We start from the raw sequence: 21,859 nt of genomic DNA on the forward strand, positions 1-21,859 counted from the left end.
CCATTGACTACCATAGTAGTTAAAATGACAATGGTAGTCAAAAGTGCCCCAGAACTCTTTGCTTTCCTACATTCTTCCAAATATCTTCTTTTGTGAAGAACAAAGAAGTTTATAAAGCAATCTTTCCTAATATGGTAGTCAATTGTGGCCAATATATGTTTGGTTAAACTTCTGGAAATAGACGTTTACGTTTACTTTAAACACATTACATTGTAGAATGTCCAATTTATTACATTGTGCTTTGCACACATCTTGCAAACTACAAACAACTTATGCTACGAATATGCCATTCACCCCGGTCTACTTTTCTCCTCTCCTACTTTCACACAGTGCATTCTGGGAAGAGGTAAACAGAGATGCCATACCAGCCCAGATTGGTGATGAGAAACCAAGTGCAGACAAAGGTAATCAAGAACAGATGGGAAATTATTTGGCAACATAAGGATACAAGTTGCCTCCTGATGAAAAAAGGATGGACTCGAAAGAGAAAACATCTCAGGGGGACGAAGTCAAAATAGAGTTTACACATTCATTTGTACATCTGGGATAACTATTCCTGTCTTTTGCAAAGACAAAAATTACGTTTTTGTGTGTGCAGGCTTTGTCTAATTTCTATAAAAGAACTGTTTTGGAAAGTTATTTGAAACCACTGTGCGAGAGTCATCCAAGAATTCTGTTGCGTTAAAATAAGCCATGTTAAAGTGTCTGCGTACCAGCTTTCTTCTCAATCTAAAAAATGTAACACCAACAAATAGGTCGAGACCCAAAAGAGGCCTCAGAGGAAAACAGGTTGATGCTGGTTTTAAGTTTCCCTCATTTCCTATGAGCTCCACTGAAAGAGCTTAAATGCAGCAAGCGGACTTAAAACACTAAGAGGTCTTTGTGCCCTTCGAATAGTGATGGACTACAAGACCCTATGTTCTCCACACCCTTTCAATCCATCCACCCCCTGTCCTCCCAAGGCCTTTCCTGTTATTTCATGCTCTGCAAAGCCCCCGTTTACACTATCACGTGCTAAAGACTTGTTTTATAGTGATATCATCATGATTCATTAAAACATTGTCTTAACTTGAGCTTGGAAATGTCCAAGTTTGTTCTTCAATGTTCATTATTTGTTTTTCAGAAACGTCAAAGCAAACATTATGCTATACAGAATTTGAGTGAAGAGAGAAAAATGAAACTTTTCCATTGGATGTCTCTTTGCAATGCAGTCTGTTTCGAGATAAAACGCCAAGCCAATGATCAACAGAGCACAAGCCACAGACGCTGCAGGAAGACATCTCATCCAAAAGATTCAGCTGCGGCCTTGAAGGAGCTGAAGTTGGCTGTTCTTGAGGGCAAATCAAGAACGGGAAGCATCTGTGAGCTACATGCTGTGTGTCAACATACAGTACAGTAGATGTGACACAACAATACTTGTTATTTGGTATATCAGACATGAGGTAAAACAATGTGTTGGATCCGAGACGGTAAGAAGCATTTTGTGCTGTCAGACTACACCAGCAAGTCAAGGAGCCATCAGGCACGAGCAAGACTTTGATAATTAAACCCATATGACTGAATGTAAAGAGTTCACCGCAATGGAGAAATCTCTTCTTCCCCCCGTTTCTTTTCTGTCCAATGTTCTGGAAAGCACTCTCTCACCGCTCCAAACCTCTTTGGAAACTAGGCATTCCCTGGCCATCTCCATTTGGATGATATGCAGGCAGCAACTTTCTTCAATTTAGCTTGACAGCGAGCTGTGGCAATAAAAAAAGCCACAGGTCTCTGGCATCCGCAAACAATGTCTAACAACAAGGCTTGATTTACACAAACCAGAGGATCCAAACTGGGAAAACTTCCAAAGGAGTCGAGATGATATTAACAAAATGTTGGCATATTAGTCTTCTCAATGTATTCGCTGCACTCTGTTTCGAATAAACAAAGCACAAACAAGCGAATTAAGATTATGATCACTGATTCACAGAGAAGAACAGAAGTGACTTATGTAACAACCGGTAATGAACTCAGAATTCATCAGCGGTGACCATAATGTGATTGCTATTCATGACCGGCTGCAGAGCATGACCATTTTAGTCAACTCTCGAACCATACACCTCAGAACCAGTCGCTTTTTCTCTAACTTTAGTTTATTTACTTTGTATTTCAATATTTGACAGAAGTCAAATATGCTTATTCACTAATGTGTGAAAGTCATAATGTTCACCAGCAGAGGGTGATAACACTGGGTAAATAGTCTCCTATCCCAAAGATTATGAGTTTGGACTAGGTGACATATGATTAAAAAAAACTCTAGCTTTGCTACCACCATTGTCCTTTTAAAAAATAAATGTAAATCCAGAACAACTACAAAAACTTATATTAACCATAAATACGTATAAACTTATGTTCACTATAGAAACGTCAAAGTTCAGTCAAATTAATGCAAACTCCTTAGAATAACCTTGATTAATGTAATTAATACACCATACATTTGCCTCAAAAGGGTCTAATCTCGCAGTAAATCAATATCCTCCTCTAACCATATTAAGTGACAAACATTTAGTATGCTGAAAATAACTTTGTATACTATTCAAATACGAGACTAAAGATAAGCCTGGTTTTCTAACTATAATGAAATTCGTCAGACTCGTAGTTTCCAGGATCTCCCCAAAGCTTGCCAAACTCTCTCCATCACGCGTACACGCGCACTGACAGTCGCGCCAGAAGCGCTCGCTCTACCTGACAGGGAGCAGGTCTCCTGCCATCGCCAATTTACGCATTTCAATTTAATCGTTTATCCAACATTTTAAAGCCTTTAAAAAGCCAAATAATGCATTTTATACATGTACCCAAATATCAGACACAGATGTTTGTCTTACATTCAGTGTTGTATTTGATAGCAGCTGTAATCAGACATTACTACAACTGAAGATCATTTAGAAGACTGCAAGTTTTCCTCTGAGGCTCCTGGCAAACTCTTTGACTCGGATCCCCGCGAAGAGACATATTTCTCCTTTCTGCTAGAGTGATCACCACTCTGACAACGCCGCTGTTTGCATACTTTTATCAAGCTGGATGTAACAAATTGACAGCTAAACAGACTCGCTTGCATAGCACTGCGCCTAAATGCGTTTTGCAATAAAGTATTTGAGAATTATAAGTGTGTACTACTGCACCGCATTCGTTTGCACACTGTATAATAAGCTAAGAGTGAATGCGTAAAGTCGTTCATAAAACTATCCTCACCGTTTAATTGTCCAGGTAACGTTAGGGGACTCTACGATTTGGTCACCTCCGTCTGGTCTGTCGTCTTCTTTCAGTGCCGGTTCGTTTTCTGCCACATAGTGAGGAGAGCCGGTGATTTGTGCTCTGGTGCTGTGTGATTTCACTGCTGCCTTCAGTCTACCGCAAAAGAATCTGAGTGAATTCTGCTCGCGCTCCGCTGATGTTTCGATTCCCAAACACCTCGTTCTACTGAGTCGGTTCTCTTTAGAAGTTCAATCGAACCGATTCACAAAACGTTTGTAAATCCATTGACTGTAAATAAACATTAAACGGTACACTTGGCGATATTATGATGCCATCATTTAAAGTGTCCGAAAAAAAGAGAAGAATTGTATCCAAATATGTCCACAATCACTTATATTTTGAGAGATGACTCAAAGCTTTTGAACTTGTTCATTTGAATCGGTTCGCACATACGAGCGGTTGTGTAAAACGAACCAGACTTCTTACATCACTTTCTGCACAGCGCTCACGGCACTAACAGACACTGAACGCCGGGAGGAGCCACCGCGAAGAACAATTGCGCTCTGTGCGTCGCACCGTTACGTTCCCTTTGATGAGCGCGTGTTTGGGGCCCCTCAGAGGGGGCTGCCTCGATCACCTGTTGAATATCGGATACCCAAAAACACACACACATACTTACACACACACACCATCCAAACAGAGCCGGATACCAGATGTGCATTCGTCAACAGTCAAGAGTTTGAGGAAAATTTCTTTAGAAATTAATAAGCATAGGTGTAATTGAACATGAAATGGATGTCTATGCCTGAGACACATTTTTGACGTTAACTCTCCTTTGCTGGACCAATTTTCTTTTAACACTGATAAAAAGCATTATATTTCTGATGTCCACTATGAATACATCATTGTTCAAATTCATTGATGGATCCATAATCCAATTAAATGCAAATTATGACTTTTTACAACGTTTTTGTACCTGTTTTAGGCATTATTCTGGAGCCTGGGTTTCAAAACAGCCACATCCCAAAGCTGCACATCAGACTTTGGTGAAAAAGTCACAGTTTCTGAGAAGTCTAAAGGGAATTCAAATTTCAGCGACTTTGACAGCCCACACATTTCACCTGTGTGCACATTTTCTCTCAAGCTCACGCACATACACACACACACACACACACACACACGCAGACAGATAGTAAGACTTGGCAAGCATAGAAACCGTCTAGCTTACAAGCCAGATCACAGAGCTTCATCGCCTCAGCAGACTAAATACATTTGTAATACCTTCTTCACCCGTTATTTCTCTCTCTTTCTTTTTCTGTATCCCTGGATTCAGCTACAGGCCACGGTGAGTGCTAAATATGATTTTTTTAGGCTTTTTTAAGCTCCGTCTGCCAAGGACCGTCTGTTCTTATCTTATCCTCGGGTGAATTTACAAACGTTCAAGTCTAATCAAAATGTCAGACATGTAACATGTGCAAATGAGGTGAGATATTGGAGAAAAGATGCTGAAAACTCACAGCTGAGGGTTCAGAGGAGGTCAAATACCGTACTGACAGATAACTTTTACATTAAATTAAGACAGCAGATATCAACTTAATTTGTAACATCCTGCTGGCATACTCATATGCATGTTAAGCAACGTTTATGGGAGCTATCAAGGCAGATTTTATGTAACAAAGCTTGTTTTTCACATACATGTAAATATTTTTTAAATAGCATATTAGTTCTAAATATTTTTTTAATTGAACTGTAGATGTGTTTCATTTGGGAAAACACTGCAGTCATATTTTGCATTTAACTATTTTGCTTTTTTTTCTGTAGATGTAAAATTATAGTTTTCATTACTATAAAAATAGAAGAATATTTATAACACTTTGTCCTATTAAGTAAAAATAATATTTAATAGAACTATCATTAGTTCATAAAAGTCAGGATGGAGGTCAGTGTTTTAGCAGTACATTGTATATGATTTCCATTTGATTAGATTATAATCTCTTGAAAAGTATGTTTCTTAATGCTTTTAAATTTTAGATTCAATGATGAATATGTGTGACAGCAAAGATAAAATAGTATCACTCATCACAGAGTAACACACACAGTTCTGAATTAAGCAGTAAAGCAATCTTTAAGAGTGTATATACCAAAAATGTGTTTTGACACTTGGGTTATCTACTAATCCACTGACAGCAACATATTTGAACTTGTTACAGGTCACACTTCATAAAATAGAGCATGTTTGAAATGAAAGTTTACCGCAGCATGAATTATTTAACCTCAATGCATAATATAGAGCACTGAATCTTTATCGTATATTTTAATTTGTGTGAGTATGGTGGCAGGAATCCAAACTCTTTATATCCAAATGCCCATGACGTTCCAGTGGTCCCGTGAGACCATCTAAATATGCACAAAATCAAAGTTAGACAAAAAATGAGCAAAACAAACAAACTGAGTAGTCTTGAAACGGTCAAGGATCAAATAGGCTACACTTTTACAGTACATATAAGGAGAAAGAAGATTGTACTGTACTTTGTAGTTTGCGTGATTGTACAAAACAGTTTTTCCATTCAAGAAAGTTTGAGTTTAAATTTTAGACATCATAGTTTGGAAGATATTTTTTAAAACATCCAAATCAGTAAAGCAATGATTACTGAATTATTGATGAATTACTGATGTATAAACTTTAAACTCTTTGCAACTCGTAATATTGGGAAACCCTTTAAAACACTAATACGGTAAGAACGCTTCGATATTTTTAGCATTTTCAAAGACGCACAATTTCAAAGCTCATTAGATGAAATAGACAGAAAATTCACATCAAATGCTGTCGCTTGATGTCTGAATTCACTTGTAGACATGTTTTTGTTTAAGGTAAAAATTATCTCGGTTATAAACGAGCTGCTGTTGCGATGAAGGCCCAGCCGCAGTGCGTCACTGTCTTTCACACCGGAAAAAACAAATTATTAAGTTACATTTTCCATTGAACACTGTAGAACACTATTCATTTTTGAAAGTACATTTTTGATCCTCAAAATACATGTTAAACTAGTAGGCCTCGTTTTGTGGACCCACAAAAGGGAGGTCCCAATCCAGACACAGCAACTCAACGTGTGAGCAAGCATGGACCCTGACCTCTCCATTTTCCATCCATCCATTTTCTACCGCTTATCCGAACTACCTCGGGTCACGGGGAGCCTGCGCCTACCTCTCCATTTTAAAGATTTAAAATTGTGTGTTTGTAAACAGATCTTACAAATCTTGCATCCAGTTCTATATGCTTAAGAACTATTAAGAAGACATTTTACCCTAAAATTAAAATGTTCTTTTGCTTGTGTTCTTTTAAACAAATGCAGAAAAAGTATGACTTTTTCTGCATGACACAAAATACATTTTGAAGAACTTTGGTAACCAAACAACTGGAACCATTGACTTCTATTGTATGTACAGAAACCCACACTTAAACGTTTCCCAAAATATACTTTTGTGCTCCACAAAAAAAATGTCACACAGGTTTTGCACAGCAAATTAGGGTCAATAAAATATTTATTAGGTGAAGTATCAATTTTATATCAATCTTGTCCCTGTAATCTGTAGGTTCTGTTTAGCCAATCAGAATGCTTGTCAATAATTTTGGCCATTTTACAGAGTCCCTTTATCAGAAACTGAAAGCTTAGTTTACCAGTTTCTCACATAGTGATGCTTTTTTCTCCCTTTTCTAAAGGTATGTGTGAAGCTGAGTTTGCATTTGATTGTATTTTCCTTACCTGTAATTTAAAGATATTTATAATTAACCTGAGTGTGCATGTCTGCAGAGGGCGGGGTTTGGGGGTGAGGAGGCGTGTCTAATTCAGCATCGCCATAATCAAAAGGCAAAAATTCCAGAACGGCTCGCATCACTTTAAACAGTGAAAAACTTGTAGGCTGTTTCCGACATGTTATGGCGTTTCAGGAAACATGAGTTGGAGGCTTGTTGTCATCTTGCGACTCCTGTTAACCCTCTCCACCTACACTACATAAAAAATGTCAGAAACAAAACAGCAACAAATTCCAGCACACATGTCAATGGAACCAAATGATAAATGTTTGCCATGTGATATCTCCAATATTTCAAGTCTCACTGTCCCCCAGTGTCTTTGCTGTGGCCTGTGGTGGTCTGTGACAGACCTGTGCGGCTGTGGTAGGGTCTTTCTTTAAGGGTTAGTAACTGTCATCCCTGCAAGTGTGGGCAGCAGAAGACTTCTGTGTCCAGGAAGCTGTGGTTAAATCAAAGATAGCAATAGAGGAGCATCTGTCTTCTTATTTGATGATGCTCCATGTGATTCAACCTCAAGACATGTGCAACTTTACTCCGGTAGACATTGTCAGATCATTTGCATTACGCCAGTGAAAGGCGTCGTAAGACGATGAAAAAGGAAAAGGGATTTTTCTTTGGTTGTGAAGGTTTGCGTGTGTCATGTATCCATATACTTAGAACATTGCCACTGTACTCTCCTACACATCTTCTGCAAGTGGAAAAAATTCATCACAGCACATACAGTAGATTGTTTTTTTTTTCTCTTATTTTCCATGGTGCCAGAGCTGCACTTTAGTGTCTTTCCGGTATCTACAAGTACTTCATTTTTCAATTGCACCTTGTCCTTTTTTCTTTCTGTCCTTCAGAAAGACATTTCAACATGTGTCTGTTGACACGGGTTAGGAACGTTCTTGAAGCATCAGCACCTGTGCTGGGTGGAGAGGTTGTCATATAAACCCTGGCGGGGGCGGGGAAAAGGATATGTCTAAGTTTCCTGTTGTGGTGATTTGAACCGAATGCGAGACTTCGCTAGTTGCAAAGCAACACTAAAATCAACCACACCACCCTTAACAGATTGTGTTATATTTATCTACACAGCTGTGTAACAAAATTTAAATTCAATATGTGACTTCTTTGGAGCATGAGGGGTCAATAAAAGCTGTTTTTATGTGTGAGAAACAGAGGAAATCAAAGAGGCTTAAAGAAGAAAATATCCTCCCACATCCCGCATCTCACAGATCACATCTCACAGATTACCCCATTTTGATGACCTCATCAGCTTCTTCAACCTCTCTTTTCTCTCTTTCTGCCTCAAACAGCAGCATTTTTCACAGTCCCTGATCTGTGGAACATCTTCACCGCCTCCTCCTCACCTCCACCATGTCCGACCCTGCTGCGGAGCTCCCGTTCTTCTATGGCAGCATCAGTCGCTCGGAGGCCGAGGAGCACCTGAAGCTGGCCGGCATGGGAGACGGTCTCTTCCTAATGCGTCAGTGCCTCCGCAGTCTGGGCGGCTATGTCCTCTCCATAGTTTGGAACCTGGAGTTTTATCACTACTCTATAGAGAAACAGTTAAATGGGACGTACTGCATTGCGGGTGGAAAGCCTCATTGTGGACCCGCGGAGCTATGCGAATATTATAGCAAAGACCCAGATGGGCTGGTGTGCACCCTAAGGAAGCCATGCCTGCGAACGGCCGACACGCAGATCACACCTGGAGTGTTTGACAGCCTGAGAGACAACATGTTTCGAGAATATGTTCGCCAGACCTGGAATTTAGAGGTGAGACTTTGTGTAAATGTAACCAAGCAAAGACAATGAAAATGTTACATTACAACATTTTTTTTTCAATTTTTCATTTTGATGTTAAATTTTGTTTAAAGAGAAGAGACAGTTCACCCAAAAACATTTGTTAACGTAAGACAAATTTCTCTGAATAAGTTAAATCCCAAATATCAGTATAAAATGTTTAAACCATGACAACATCTTGGCATCGATCCTGAAAATATCATTAGAACTACTTAAAGAATAGTTCACCCAAAAAAATGAAAATTCTGTCATCATTTACTCATTCTCATCATTTTAGACCTTTTTTAAACCTGTATGAGTTTCTTTCTTTCACAAAACACAAAAATATATATTTTAAAGGATGTTAGTTACCGAACAGCGCGGTTTCTGTTCGGTTAACAACATTCTTGAAAATAACTTCTTCATACACATTTGAAATGACAAGAAATTAAATGATGACAGAATTTTAATTTTTTGGGGCAAACTATCTCTTTAATTCTAATGATGTTTTAAGGATAGAGACCAAAAAAGTGTTCTGATATATACATATTACACTGACATTTGGAGAAATGTGTTTTACGCTTACAAATATTGCTGATACAGATACAATATATTTCAGCTTAAACTACCATTATATACAGGGGTATTTTGGTAAATTACATAATTAGTAAAACTTATGCTACACCTTTTTGTTTTGTTTTATTCTTTAAATATGCACCTTTTAAAAGCCCATAATAATGAGTGACTACATTAAATATTTGTACTGTTTAAAATCATTTGTTGGATTGTAGAATCATTTCAGAGTCCTAATTCTGGGTTTTTTATTCTTCCCCTTATTCAAAAGTATATTTAATACCATATATTATCCACTGTAATTGTTTTAAAATATGCTTTTTAGACATCCTTCATAAATGATGTGACCCATCAAGCTAGAGGTACACAGCAGATGTTCTAATGAGAGATTTACAAATCTTCTGGCACTGAAGATACATTACTTTTCCTTAGGGTGAAGCGCTGGAGCAAGCGGTCATCAGCCAGGCCCCACAGCTAGAGAAACTGATTGCCACCACAGCACATGAAAAAATGCCCTGGTTCCATGGCAAGATTGCTCGACAGGAGGGTGAGAGACGGCTGTACTCAGGATCTCAGCCGGACGGAAAGTTCCTGTGAGCGAAAGCCTTCATTACTCATCAGATTGACAATCTATAGGTGTTCTGCTACAAACAGGCAGATTTTAGGGACAAATCACACACTTATTGTTGTCTTTAAAGAGAGTTTACCCAAAAATGAAATATCATTGAATACCGTACTAGGATTTTTTATATTTTGGGGGTTCTGTTGAACACGAAAGAAGATATTTTGAAGAATTTAGGAAAGCAAAAAGTTCTGGGGCACCTTTGACTACCGTTTAAATTTTTTCTGGTATGGTAGATTGATGCCTTAGAAATGTCAATTGCTAACATTGTTCCAAATATCTTTCTTTGTGTTTAAATAAAGCAAATAAATGATATAGGTTTGGAACTAGAGATGAATTTTCATTGTTGGATAACCTATCCCTTTACATAAGGGTGGTGTATCTGGTTAAATGTTGTGGATGCTTTCGTGGTACGCATGGTCAACCAGAAAAGCAGATAAGATCATCTATTAAAAGTCCCCTCAACTAATCAAAAAATCTGTTTTCCAGAGTAAGAGAAAGAGAAGAATTTGGCACCTTTGCGCTGTCTGTGACATACGGGAAAACAGTATATCATTATCAGATCTTGCACGACAAATCAGGGAAATATGCGATGCCGGAGGGAACTAAATTTGACACTGTCTGGCAGGTAAACTAGTCTCTTTTATCTCATATTCTCTTCATTTAAAAAATGGAAAATATGAGTAAGATCATTTCAAAAGGGAAAGCCATTTGAACAGAACAACTTTCACAAAATGTTATGTTTTTGCACTAAACGATGAGCCTATACTTAGCTATATAAGCACAAGAGAGAGTTTCCTGTTCTAGCTTTTAAAAAATCTTTGATATAGATATGCAAAACTATTTTCGAAGCATACACAATCAAATGGTATACAACTAAAGCAAATAATAATACTAAAAACTATTATGTGAATGGTTTTATGATGGGCCACCAAATACAGGATAACCATGCCAAAATGTCTCGCTAATAAAGATTTTGCTCTCGCAACTTTTGAATGACAACTAAACCTTTCACTATTATGGTTATTGTTAATGTTAATTATATTTTTTGGATGGCAGCTGGTTGAATACCTAAAGATGAAACCAGATGGTCTTGTGACTGTACTTAGAGAACCATGTATCAACCAGAATAATGCACCAGCAGGTATGGACTTTAAAATGTATTTCTGTTTACCTATTACCTATTTAAATGACCTACCTATTTTAAGACAGTATATGCCTTTATTAAAATACGTTTTCTTTTTTCCGATTTTCCCTGCAGTTGTCTCGAACGGCCCGGTAAGTAGAACTGAAAAAAATCACTTATGATGCCTAATTTTAAACGCATATAACAATATTGTGTTTGATGTTGATCGTTGAGGAGCATTTCTGTTTGTCTATTCCAGAGGTGGAAGAGGGGAAATGGGTACACGCCGCCCCCTTCGGGTATGTTTACAGTGTTACAACAAAACTTGAAACCATGTTTGACTTAAGTGTTTAACTTTTCCGATTCATCTCGCTTAAAGAGGTGCTTTATGTCTCATTTATCTAACATGTTTAAACGAGTTAAATTTAGCAGAGGTTAAGTCACCTCTAGACTACTAACCTTTAATGAGCATGCCAACAACTTCACACAAGTAACATCAGCTTTCATGTGGGCCAGTTCCCAAACCTCCAGGAGCAGAGTTTCGTCCAAATTTGCCTATGGACCATGATGCGTTCATCAGTCCTTATGACGATCCGAATGAATGCAAGAAGAAAACGCTGTTCATCAAGAGAGACAAGCTCATGATCGACGAGGTGGAGCTTGGATCAGGCAACTTCGGATGTGTGAAGAAAGGTGTTTTTAAAATGGAAAGGTGAAAATGTTATAAATTACCCAAAACCCCCATATAGAAATAAACTGGAAAATATAATGCAATGTAAAGACAGGCCTAATACGTTTCCATATACTGGAACCAAGTATTTTTTTCAATATGAAGAGCAATTCCTTATGTAGCATTTTATTCAATATATTGTAATATATTAGAAATGTATTATTCTGTATATTTTTAAATATATTAAATGATATCATATATTGGCAGTTAAATAAAAAGAAAATATATTTTCTTTGCATAAAGTTAGATTACGTGATTTAAGGACATTCTAGTAATAGTTACTACACAACTTAAATTTAGGCCCATAACTGATCCCAATGTCTTAATTGTTTCCAAACACAGCAAACAGATCGATGTGGCTATTAAAGTGTTGAAAAACGAGAACGATAAATCAGTAAAGGAGGAGATGATGCGAGAGGCACAGTTTATGCATCAGCTGAGTGATCCCTTTATTGTGCGCATGATTGGGCTCTGTGAGGCCGAAGCACTCATGTTGGTCATGGAGATGGCCCCTGCTGGCCCGCTCAACAAGTTTCTCTCTGGCAAAAGGTGAGTTCATCATAATGTGCATTTAAATGCACTTTTTGTCAACTTTGTTAAAATACTCTGACACCAAAATGTTGCACAATAAGCACTTCTCTCGATGGTGTTGTTTTCATTGTTGAATCATATGCTTTTTTGCATTATCTCTCAGGGACCAGATCACTGCGGATAACATAGTGATGTTAATGCATCAGGTTTCCATGGGGATGAAGTATTTAGAAGGCAGGAACTTCGTTCACAGAGACTTGGCTGCCCGTAATGTACTTTTGGTCAACCAGCAATACGCCAAGATCAGTGATTTTGGTCTCTCCAAGGCGCTGGGTGCAGATGACAATTATTACAAGGTGGGACTGCTCACAGTTGTACAACCTTTTTAAATCTGAGAACAGTATCGTAAGTAGACAGTGTTCATTTTGAGTGTGATTTTCTTATTTGTACAGGCACGCACAGGGGGGAAATGGCCTTTAAAGTGGTATGCACCCGAGTGCATCCAGTTTCACAAATTTTCCGGCAAAAGTGACGTTTGGAGCTTCGGCATTACCATGTGGGAGGCCTTTACCTATGGAGGAAAACCGTATAAGGTAAGCATATGCTGCGATGTGGTTAACATATTTAGTACCCAACTTAAATGAGTTGCTTGAATGATGACTTTGATGTGCAGAAAATGAAAGGCCCAGAAGTAATGAGTTTTATAGAAAGTGGAAATCGTATGGAATGCCCAGCCGGATGCCCTGACACCATGTATGAATTGATGAAAGACTGCTGGATATACAAGTAAATATTATCCAATATTGTTTTTAAATTAAGCCAATATAATAAGTCGTTTTCTCAACACAGTTACAAGAACAAATCATCTATGCGTTTTTTGTAAAGATTCTGGTGTGGGAGTATAAATATCTTCTGATTAACTTCTGCAGGCATGAAGACCGACCTGGCTTTGTAATTGTTGAGGAGAAGATGAGAACTTTCTATTACTCCATTGCAAAAAAGATACCAGACTACATGAAAAAAGACGGTGAAAGTCCTCCTACAAATGATAACTGAATTGAGGACACAATAAAAACATGGGAAGAAGCATTCTGAAAATACTTTTGATGTTCATAAAACTCTCAGAAGAATGCAAGTGATTTTTTGATTATATGCCTGCCGCCATCAGTAATAGATACTTTGTATTGCTTATGTTCATAATAATGTGTAATTATTACTATTTAAATATGCAATGTGATCAGATATTCAAACTAACAATCTCCTGCTTTCTGTTGGATATTGTGTTTCTTCAAGTTTCTTGTCATTTCTGAGTTTTATTAAAAAAAACGTTTTATATTTTTGTTTCTGCTATTTTGCAACTTTAAATAAACTGTGCATGCAGTAAAATTAAGTTAAACAATAAACTCATGAGGTCATACATTTTTTGGACAAAATAATTAACTTTAATTTAAGACAATTAGAATTACATATTTGTAATACAGAAATGCGAAAATAATTGAGTTATTGTCATATTATATTATATTGTGTATAAATATGCCAATGATATACTTAATGCTTTAGACGATATAAAAATAACTTTATAAAAGTAACATTTGTTTATTTCATCCACTTCCTTCATGTTCCTTTATAAAGACCTTCCACTAATGCTCTATAGAGGAAGTGTACTTTGTTCAATAGGGCGGGGCTTGTGGTTTCCTTAGAAAGTGTAGTCGTGTAGACAAAATAATTGTTACAGTGTGAACGCCACGTTCCTTTTAACTCTGCAACAAACGCAAATACAATGTAAGTTCAATTACAAAAAGCGTTATTGAATAATCGTCAAACAGAGGGTGGCGGGAAAAGGCGGTCCACATCAAAGCGGAACAAGAAAGGCGCTCGCTTGGTAAGTTTATTTCAACTTCTCTACTGTTGGCTACGACACCGTTTCGCTAACAACGTAGTTATTGTATACAGTTGATAGATCTGTGTCGAGATTCGACAGAGCTTATTTTCTTATCTCGTTGATGCGGTTTAGTTAAAGTTTAATACGTGTGATTGTCAGTCGTGCTCGCGCCATTAAAAACATCGTCACACGGAATGAGCGTTTGAACAGACGAGCATCTCACGCAACAAGTTTGTTTCGCTTTTCATTGGTTACTGGCGTCCATTCATTTAAAAATATGTTGGAAATGTTCTTAACTTTCAGAATTACATTTGCAAAATGAATATGTAGTTATGTCTATTTTGTGAATCATCATAATGCGTAAATATCTTCCTCCCTGCCGCGGTCAGTAAATGCCACCCATGGTGCCCAACAGGAAATTACTCAATATTTCCGCGAAAATTATAAATATAAGGCTCTTAGTACAACATGTGCAGTGTAAACTGGAATTCCTTTTTATTCAACTAAACAAAGCCCATTCATAGTCCGTGGTAAATTGGTTCCTTATAATTCAGAAGATTTTCTGCAAAGATAGTGTTAGTTAAGTTTGCTTTTCTATCTAAAATACATTTTTTTTACTGCACACTTAATGCCACTTCGCTTTAAAGCTCAGTGAATTGGAATTAATCCTTGGCTTGAAGAATGTGGTTTTGAAAAGTTGCAAAAATGTGAACAAAAATCCAGACATGTAAAGTTATTTCATTGTCACGGATGACAAAAATGTTAGGCACTCTTTTGACATGTTGTTGCTTTCGTCCGTTTGCGTTCCATTCATCTGTATAATAATGAATTACAAAATGAGCCCATACAAAAATTGATAGTTTATGTTTTCCTTTTTATTTCAGCATTCATCCTCATTGGCAGTGAACTTGGTGTTATTGAAAAGCCTCAACATACGACATTGATCTGTTTATTTAGTGTTTTGATAAGTTTCAGTCACCTTTCACTAACAAAAGGTTCATTTTCAACATTACACAACAACCCTGCAACCCCCCAGCAAACATGTCCATGGCCCTCAAACAAGTCTTCAACAAGGACAGGACATTCCGGCCCAAGCGCAAGTTTGAGCCCGGCACGCAGCGCTTTGAACTGCACAAGAAAGCGCAGGCGTCCCTAAACGCCGGCCTGGACCTAAAGCAGGCGGTTCAGCTGCCTCACGGTGAGGACCTCAACGATTGGGTGGCCGTTCACGTAGTGGACTTCTTTAATCGCATCAACCTCATTTACGGCACTATCAGCGACTCCTGCACAGACCAGACCTGCCCAGTTATGTCCGGGGGACCCAAGTACGAGTACCGTTGGCAGGATGAACAGAAGTACAAGAAGCCCACCGCTCTCCCTGCACCAAAGTACATGAGTCTGCTAATGGAGTGGATTGAGGTCCAGATCAACAATGAACATATCTTCCCCACTAATGTTGGTAAGGACACCGCAAACCAGAAAACTTGTGTGCACGCTATGTGTCATTAGAACAGGTGATGCGTGTGATCACATGTCTAGTGTGGCTTTGATATCTTGAAGCAACCATCATATAAATGTAGACGATTTAGAATAGTATTTATGACACAAGTAACCAAACAAATAAAAGTTTAACGTTTAGATGTGAGTATTTGCCATTGGGAATTTCCCAGCCTCCCCTGGCATCTGTTGTGCTTTCAAATTTGGTCATATAATTTACAGTTGGCTTTCCTGTAGCTCAGTGGTAAGAGCATTGTGTTAACAACGCAAGGTTGTGGGTTCGAGCCTAGGGGATTGCAAATACCTATGTAAAATGTATAGGATAAAGCAATGTAAGTCGCTTTGGATAAAAGTGTCTGCCAAATGCATAAATGCAAATGTATTCTGCATACGGTACAGAACGCGGGGGCACTATTAATACGCCACAGCGATTCTAAGATTTATAATCTGTCGCAGGACATGCATCAGATGAGACATTTTTGCAGATGTTGTGAAGATGAGAGAAGAGAACAGAGAGTTAATGAAATCAGTAAGCTCGCATGCTGTAGCTTAATCTAATAATATCCCTTCTGATGTTGTTTCCTATGTTTGTACCTGATCACTGTCACAACAAGAAATCGCTGAACCTCATACGCACTTAAATAATACAGTTACACTTGAACTTGTGTCATTTTGTATGTTAGCATGCTGTGTATGTCACTTAAAGGGGTCACATGACATGGCTAAAACGTATTTTATCATTTGTTTTAGATGTAATGCAATGTGTTTACACGATTTAAGGTTCAAAAACGCTGTATTTTCCACATACTGTGCATGTTTGTATCTCCTCTTTGCCCCGCCTCTCTGAAACGCGCAGATTTTTTACAAAGCTCATCGCTCTGAAAAGCAAGGGGTGTTATGATTGGCCAGTTAATCAGTGCGTAGTGATTGGTCGAATACTGCAAGCGTGTGACGGAAATGTAACACCTCTTACCATATTTAGAACATCAGGTTACAAAGCAATTGTACTCATAGGTACACCTTACTTGCGTATACATCTGGGCGGTCTCAGTCAAATCATACCATGAACTTGCGTAGATTTGTGGGGCTGTGGTTACACGAGGCGTTTCTGGCAGGTCTGGGTGAGCATTTGCTTTTAGATAGAATGCATGTTTTGTTCCAACACTTACATTTTTGCAATTTTACATGTTTTATACATGCATAGGCAACTTCTTACACACCAAATACACAGAAAAAACGTATTTGCGCCATATGAACCCTTTAATGTAACTAATGAAATGTTTTGTTTATTTTAAGGCACACCATTTCCCAAGACCTTCATGCAAGTAGCAAAGAAGATCTTATCACGTCTTTTCCGTGTCTTCGTGCATGTGTACATCCACCACTTCGACCGTGTGAGCCACATGGGAGCCGAAGCCCATGTGAACACCTGTTACAAACATTTCTATTACTTCGCTACTGAATTCAGCCTCATAGACCACAAAGAACTGGAGCCTCTGGTAAGCATGTGTGTAAGATGTAAAGAAAATGATGATATGAATATTTAAATTAGGTGTTTGTTTGTAGATTTGTTTGTTTCTATGTGGAAGGTTGTGGACAAAGTCATGTGCTTCCCAAATTGTTTGAGTGTAGAATCCAAGAAACAAAAGATGACCGATAAAGGAACGAATGCTAATGCGTCACTGCATGATAAGTAGCTAACAAACCAATTTCAAAAAGTTTTAACTAATTGTCAGGGCTTTGAAGGACAAGATGAGTCAGCATGTTTGCTGCCGCCGTCATTTTCTCACATGCGGTTAATGAGCGTCTGAGCTCATGAGGCAGAAAATCCAACCCCATAGACGCAGTCATTAATTCTCTCTGTAGTCACGCCTGAATGCCTGAGATCAGGTGTCACGGCAGATCCCATTACTGACATCAGGAGCTTGGTGTCACTGTTTGCATCATGCATTTTTAAGTGATTTATAATGGTAAAGTACAGTCAAATAAAGGGAGCATGATTGTAATCATGTTATATTGATACATAACATATGTAAATTAATCAATTCATTGAAAGGATTTTTTTATCAAGTAGGGATAGCATTGATATTTGTACATGCCGGGGTTTTTTTTACCTGTTGCATGCTGAACATATGCAATGCGGTTTGTGTGATGGTTATTGTGGCACTAATGCAGTGTCTGTTTCTTTAAACAGAAAGAGATGACATCACGGATGTGCCACTGAAATGGAGAACGGCCCCTCACATTCCACACAGATCAGAAGAACCACCCAAAATTAACAATTTAAAAGCAGATAAAATAGAAAACTTTTAAAGACTCTATTTTTATACACTTTTAAAGTATTGTAATATTCTGTTTAGCAAGAGAGGTCTACATTTCTGTATTCTGATGTGTATACAGGCATAGGGAGTATATTTTTATTTGAAATCAGTATTACCAGTTATTTTTCCAAATTAATTTCGGAATTATTCCTTTTTACCTGTTGTACTATTATAATCTATAACATACAGATTATATTTGTGGTTATTTATGTATGTGGTTGAGATATTAAACCCACTCTGTCTCGTCTGTGGACCTTATTAGTTGTGCTCTTGGCTATTGGTACCACCAGATGGAATCTGTGGCATTTAAAAAAAAAAAAGATTTTGTGGGGGATCAAAATTGTCTGGAACTGATTTAAATGTGTTTTAATGGAGCTGATGGTACTACACTCTTACTAATAGCTAAAACAATCAAATTGGATCAATTTTAATGAACAACCACACAACACTGCATAAAACATTGGGATTCTTTTCTTTTTTGATTCTGTAAGAGATTCATGTCAGAGATCTGGCATTGCACTGAGTTGTAAAAATAATTTGATAGTCTGGAAAAAAACTGTTATTTCAGTGCATTTGACTTGACATTTCATTTAACCACCTGATATATTGGCGTTTTCATGTTATTTTTTGTTGTGATAGACAATCCTAATGTTTAATGTTTTTTTTTCAGCAAGCTGTTCTTGTGGTATTGTGTCAGCCTTCTGATGCACTGCACAATTATAAATAAAAGATTGACCTACAACTCCCTATTTATTCTTGAATTGGAGATGTACTATTTTTGAAATCCAAATATGTGACCCTGGATCGCAAAACCAGTCTTAAGTAGCACAGGAACATTTTTAGGAAGAGACAAAATTACATTGTATGGGTCAGAATGATCGATGTTTCTTTTATGCCAAAAATCATTAGTATATTATGTAAAGATTATGTTCCATGAAGATATTTCGTAAATGTCCTACCCTAAATATAAAAAACTTTATTTTTGTGAGTGGATGGCCTGCCATAGTGCCCCTTATTAACAACTTCAAAGGCAATTTTCTCAATATTTAGATTTTTTTGCACTCTCAGATTCCAGAGTTTTAAACGGCTGTATCTCAGCCATATATTGACCTGTTCTAACAAACCATACATTAAAAGAGACCTTGTTTATTCAGCTTTCATGTGATGTTAAAATCAAAATTAAGACTGGTTTTGTAACCCACTGTCACATATGTGAAACAATTTTGTCTCTGTCCGCTAGAAGGAGACAAACGCTGCAATCACCAAGTCAGCGATGGATGATGTAATGTTGCGTTACCATGAGCTCTCTTGCAAGCTTAAATAACTAGTCAGTTACACAAAAAACTATGTCCACATTTTGGTAATAGAACCAGTTTTAATTTTCAAAGAAACCCCTTTTATAATGTGCTTTTCAAGTAGGCCTAACGTTACTGTACGTTGCGAAATTTCAGGGAGTGTTAAGAGACCTTTGTTCTGTCTTAGACTAGTCTACGTGCTGAAAAGGTCCCGAGTTCACATACATTTTTGTTCAACCCTCTCTCTAGTTCCTGCAGTTTGTTTTGAAAATCAAGTTGTTAATTGGTAATCACGCTTAACCCATAATTTCTCAATTACTCTTCTGACGCATTGCCAGTCCGGATATGTCCAGAAGGTTCGGCATTATAATAAGTGGGCGTGGCTTAGTCTCGCTGCAACAAGGTCATGCTGAGATCAAGAATTCTTCTCGAGTAAATTAAACCAATTCAAGACGTTTTTATTTACTTTGTGGTCTAAATAATGTGCTTGCATGCGAACGCGTGCAGTTATAAGGGTTCCATCTCTGTCTTTTTAAACAGTTGTAGGTGAAAGTGGACAAACTGAAGTAGGGCTACAGATTTCGCTCTTTGCTAATGTATATCTGACTGATAAACGGATGTGCAGCACTGCACGCGCTTTCTCTTTCGTGTTAAACAAAAGCGCCTGGTCGTGTGTTTACACTTCTGAAAGTGCAAGTTCTGCAATAACGGCATTGTTGTGATCTGTTGGAATGTACCAGAATCAAAATGAAGGGACACTGAGACGTCAGTGGGTGGAGCTATGATCTCATGCTCTCAGTTTTTATACGTGCACAACGAGAGAATCATACGCACAAATACACTACACACACTGCAGTCACTGTAAGCTGATTCAATGCGGGTAAATGTTGCATAAGGCTGTGTAAACGAAACTATCTGACACTAAAATTGGCATGATCAGTACATCATGGTTGTGAAAACAGCACATTTTTACATTGGTCAGTTTGTGTTTCTTTGGAGGATATGCCTTTTCAATATCTGTTTATTTAAAAAAATCAGTATACTTCAGTATATTAGCCCATCTATTCTGACTCTCAAAGTAGTCATGCAAATATTTAACAAAACGTCTCAGTATGCCAAGTATGCTTCCTCTGTGCATTTAGGGAAACAACTAAATTGATAATTGCACTGATTTTCCATTTGTCACCGCATTTGTATTCTGTGGCTTATTGTTTGGCCTATATTACAATTTCTGAAATTCCAATTTCTAGGAAAAGGATATCAGTGAGAAAAGCGCACTTATGAAATATGGGCCCATGCAGGTTGCTTAATCCCCCCAAATATTTTCTAGAATGAGCAATATTCCTTTATTTAGACAAACAGAGGCAGCTCCTGTTTCCCTCCACAGTCAACTTGTTTCAAACGTTAATTATAAGCATTTAAGGGATCATTCTTTTAGTTTGTCAAACTTCTGATAATTATGTATGCTTTGTTCTGTGCTTTCCCTAGATAAGCAGGTTGCCTACTGCAGATCTGGGCACTGGTGAATGGCAATTGCTCTTCTTCGAGCATACGATTAAGATGCTACGGCATAAGTGTGAATAAATCTTCACCGTGTGTAGGTTTAAAGTGTGAATAAATCATTGTGTGTATGTTCGAGCTGACTACTTGGAAAAACTACACACCAGAAGTCCTAACACATGCACACACACTTGTACACCTAACTTTCTTTCTCTCCCTTTGCAAACACACGCTCACACTTCACCCTCTTTCACAAACACCTCTCTTTCTCACTTTCTCCACCGCATTTCTTCTCTCATTAAAATTTCTTGCACCATACATTAGTATGTTAATCCATTGCTTGTGTTGTGAATAAATCACATTTTACAGAATAACAGACTAACACACTAAATATCAGATTTCAGATTCCCCCTCTTACATACATGTGCTTCTGTTTTTCAAAGGCATTCCTACGGAGAGTCTGAATGCCTATCGCAACCTTTTGCGATGGCCCCACTAATATGTTAACCCAGAGTACCCTCTGCCACTCCTCCATCACGTGGCTTGTTTTCAACATATCTTGGCATTTCATCATGTGCTTCACTTTTCCCTGTGCTGAACTTTGCGTAATCCTTGGTGCTGCTTTCACGGTTGAATATATAGGCCAAAACAAACACGACGAGGACAGACAGGCAGATGGATATAAAAGAGGGAGAGTCACATAATGTCCCCCGAACTCTACAATTGGCATTGAACGCTTTTAAACAACAACAATAAAGATAAGACAAGAAAATAAAGCATGGGCCATCTGGTAGAAAAATATATATCACTGTTTGACACAACCTTGCGAGTTCTGAATAAGAATGGTCTTATCAAGTTCCAAAAATGACTTTGAGCATAGTTCATTCAGAAATAAACATTCATCATTTATTTACCTTCATGTCATTCAAAACCTGACCTGATAATTTAAGAAATGTCCGTTTTGTGTCCA

General features: G+C 37.8%; 3 protein-coding genes across 4 annotated transcripts in view; 2 read left to right on the forward strand and 1 right to left on the reverse strand.

Annotated features, from left to right (window-relative positions):
* The window catches only part of adamts10 (ADAM metallopeptidase with thrombospondin type 1 motif, 10), a 33,771-nt gene extending 30,357 nt beyond the window's left edge, over nucleotides 1-3,414 (reverse strand). Inside the window, exon 1 of the mRNA XM_056772242.1 lies at nucleotides 3,229-3,414. The gene's annotated coding sequence lies outside the window, so the exon portion shown is untranslated. The remainder of the gene's footprint in view (nucleotides 1-3,228) is intronic.
* A 986-nt stretch (nucleotides 3,415-4,400) lies between these two features.
* Nucleotides 4,401-13,729, forward strand: LOC130440164 (tyrosine-protein kinase ZAP-70). Of its 2 annotated transcripts, none has more exons than XM_056773098.1 (13): nucleotides 4,401-4,576; nucleotides 8,344-8,806; nucleotides 9,818-9,978; nucleotides 10,497-10,635; nucleotides 11,067-11,151; nucleotides 11,269-11,285; nucleotides 11,393-11,432; nucleotides 11,650-11,845; nucleotides 12,206-12,412; nucleotides 12,558-12,750; nucleotides 12,847-12,987; nucleotides 13,068-13,180; nucleotides 13,324-13,729. In XM_056773098.1, exons 2-13 carry the CDS (start codon nucleotides 8,405-8,407, stop codon nucleotides 13,448-13,450), a joined length of 1,821 nt encoding a protein of 606 aa, XP_056629076.1. In that variant the 5' UTR covers nucleotides 4,401-4,576; nucleotides 8,344-8,404; the 3' UTR covers nucleotides 13,451-13,729. The 2 variants fall into 2 exon arrangements, with proteins under 2 accessions (XP_056629076.1, XP_056629077.1); XM_056773099.1 differs by having other exon boundaries at nucleotides 8,347-8,806.
* Nucleotides 13,730-14,079: 350 nt separating this feature from the next.
* mob3a (MOB kinase activator 3A) lies at nucleotides 14,080-18,352 on the forward strand. The gene is made up of 4 exons (XM_056730030.1): nucleotides 14,080-14,276; nucleotides 15,161-15,735; nucleotides 17,070-17,272; nucleotides 17,968-18,352. The coding sequence occupies exons 2-4, from the start codon at nucleotides 15,318-15,320 to the stop codon at nucleotides 17,995-17,997; spliced, it is 651 nt and encodes a 216-aa protein (XP_056586008.1). The 5' UTR covers nucleotides 14,080-14,276; nucleotides 15,161-15,317; the 3' UTR covers nucleotides 17,998-18,352.
* Nucleotides 18,353-21,859: the final 3,507 nt, after the last annotated feature.

Source organism: Triplophysa dalaica, chromosome 18 (genome assembly GCF_015846415.1).
Source record: "Triplophysa dalaica isolate WHDGS20190420 chromosome 18, ASM1584641v1, whole genome shotgun sequence".
NCBI lineage: Eukaryota > Metazoa > Chordata > Actinopteri > Cypriniformes > Nemacheilidae > Triplophysa > Triplophysa dalaica.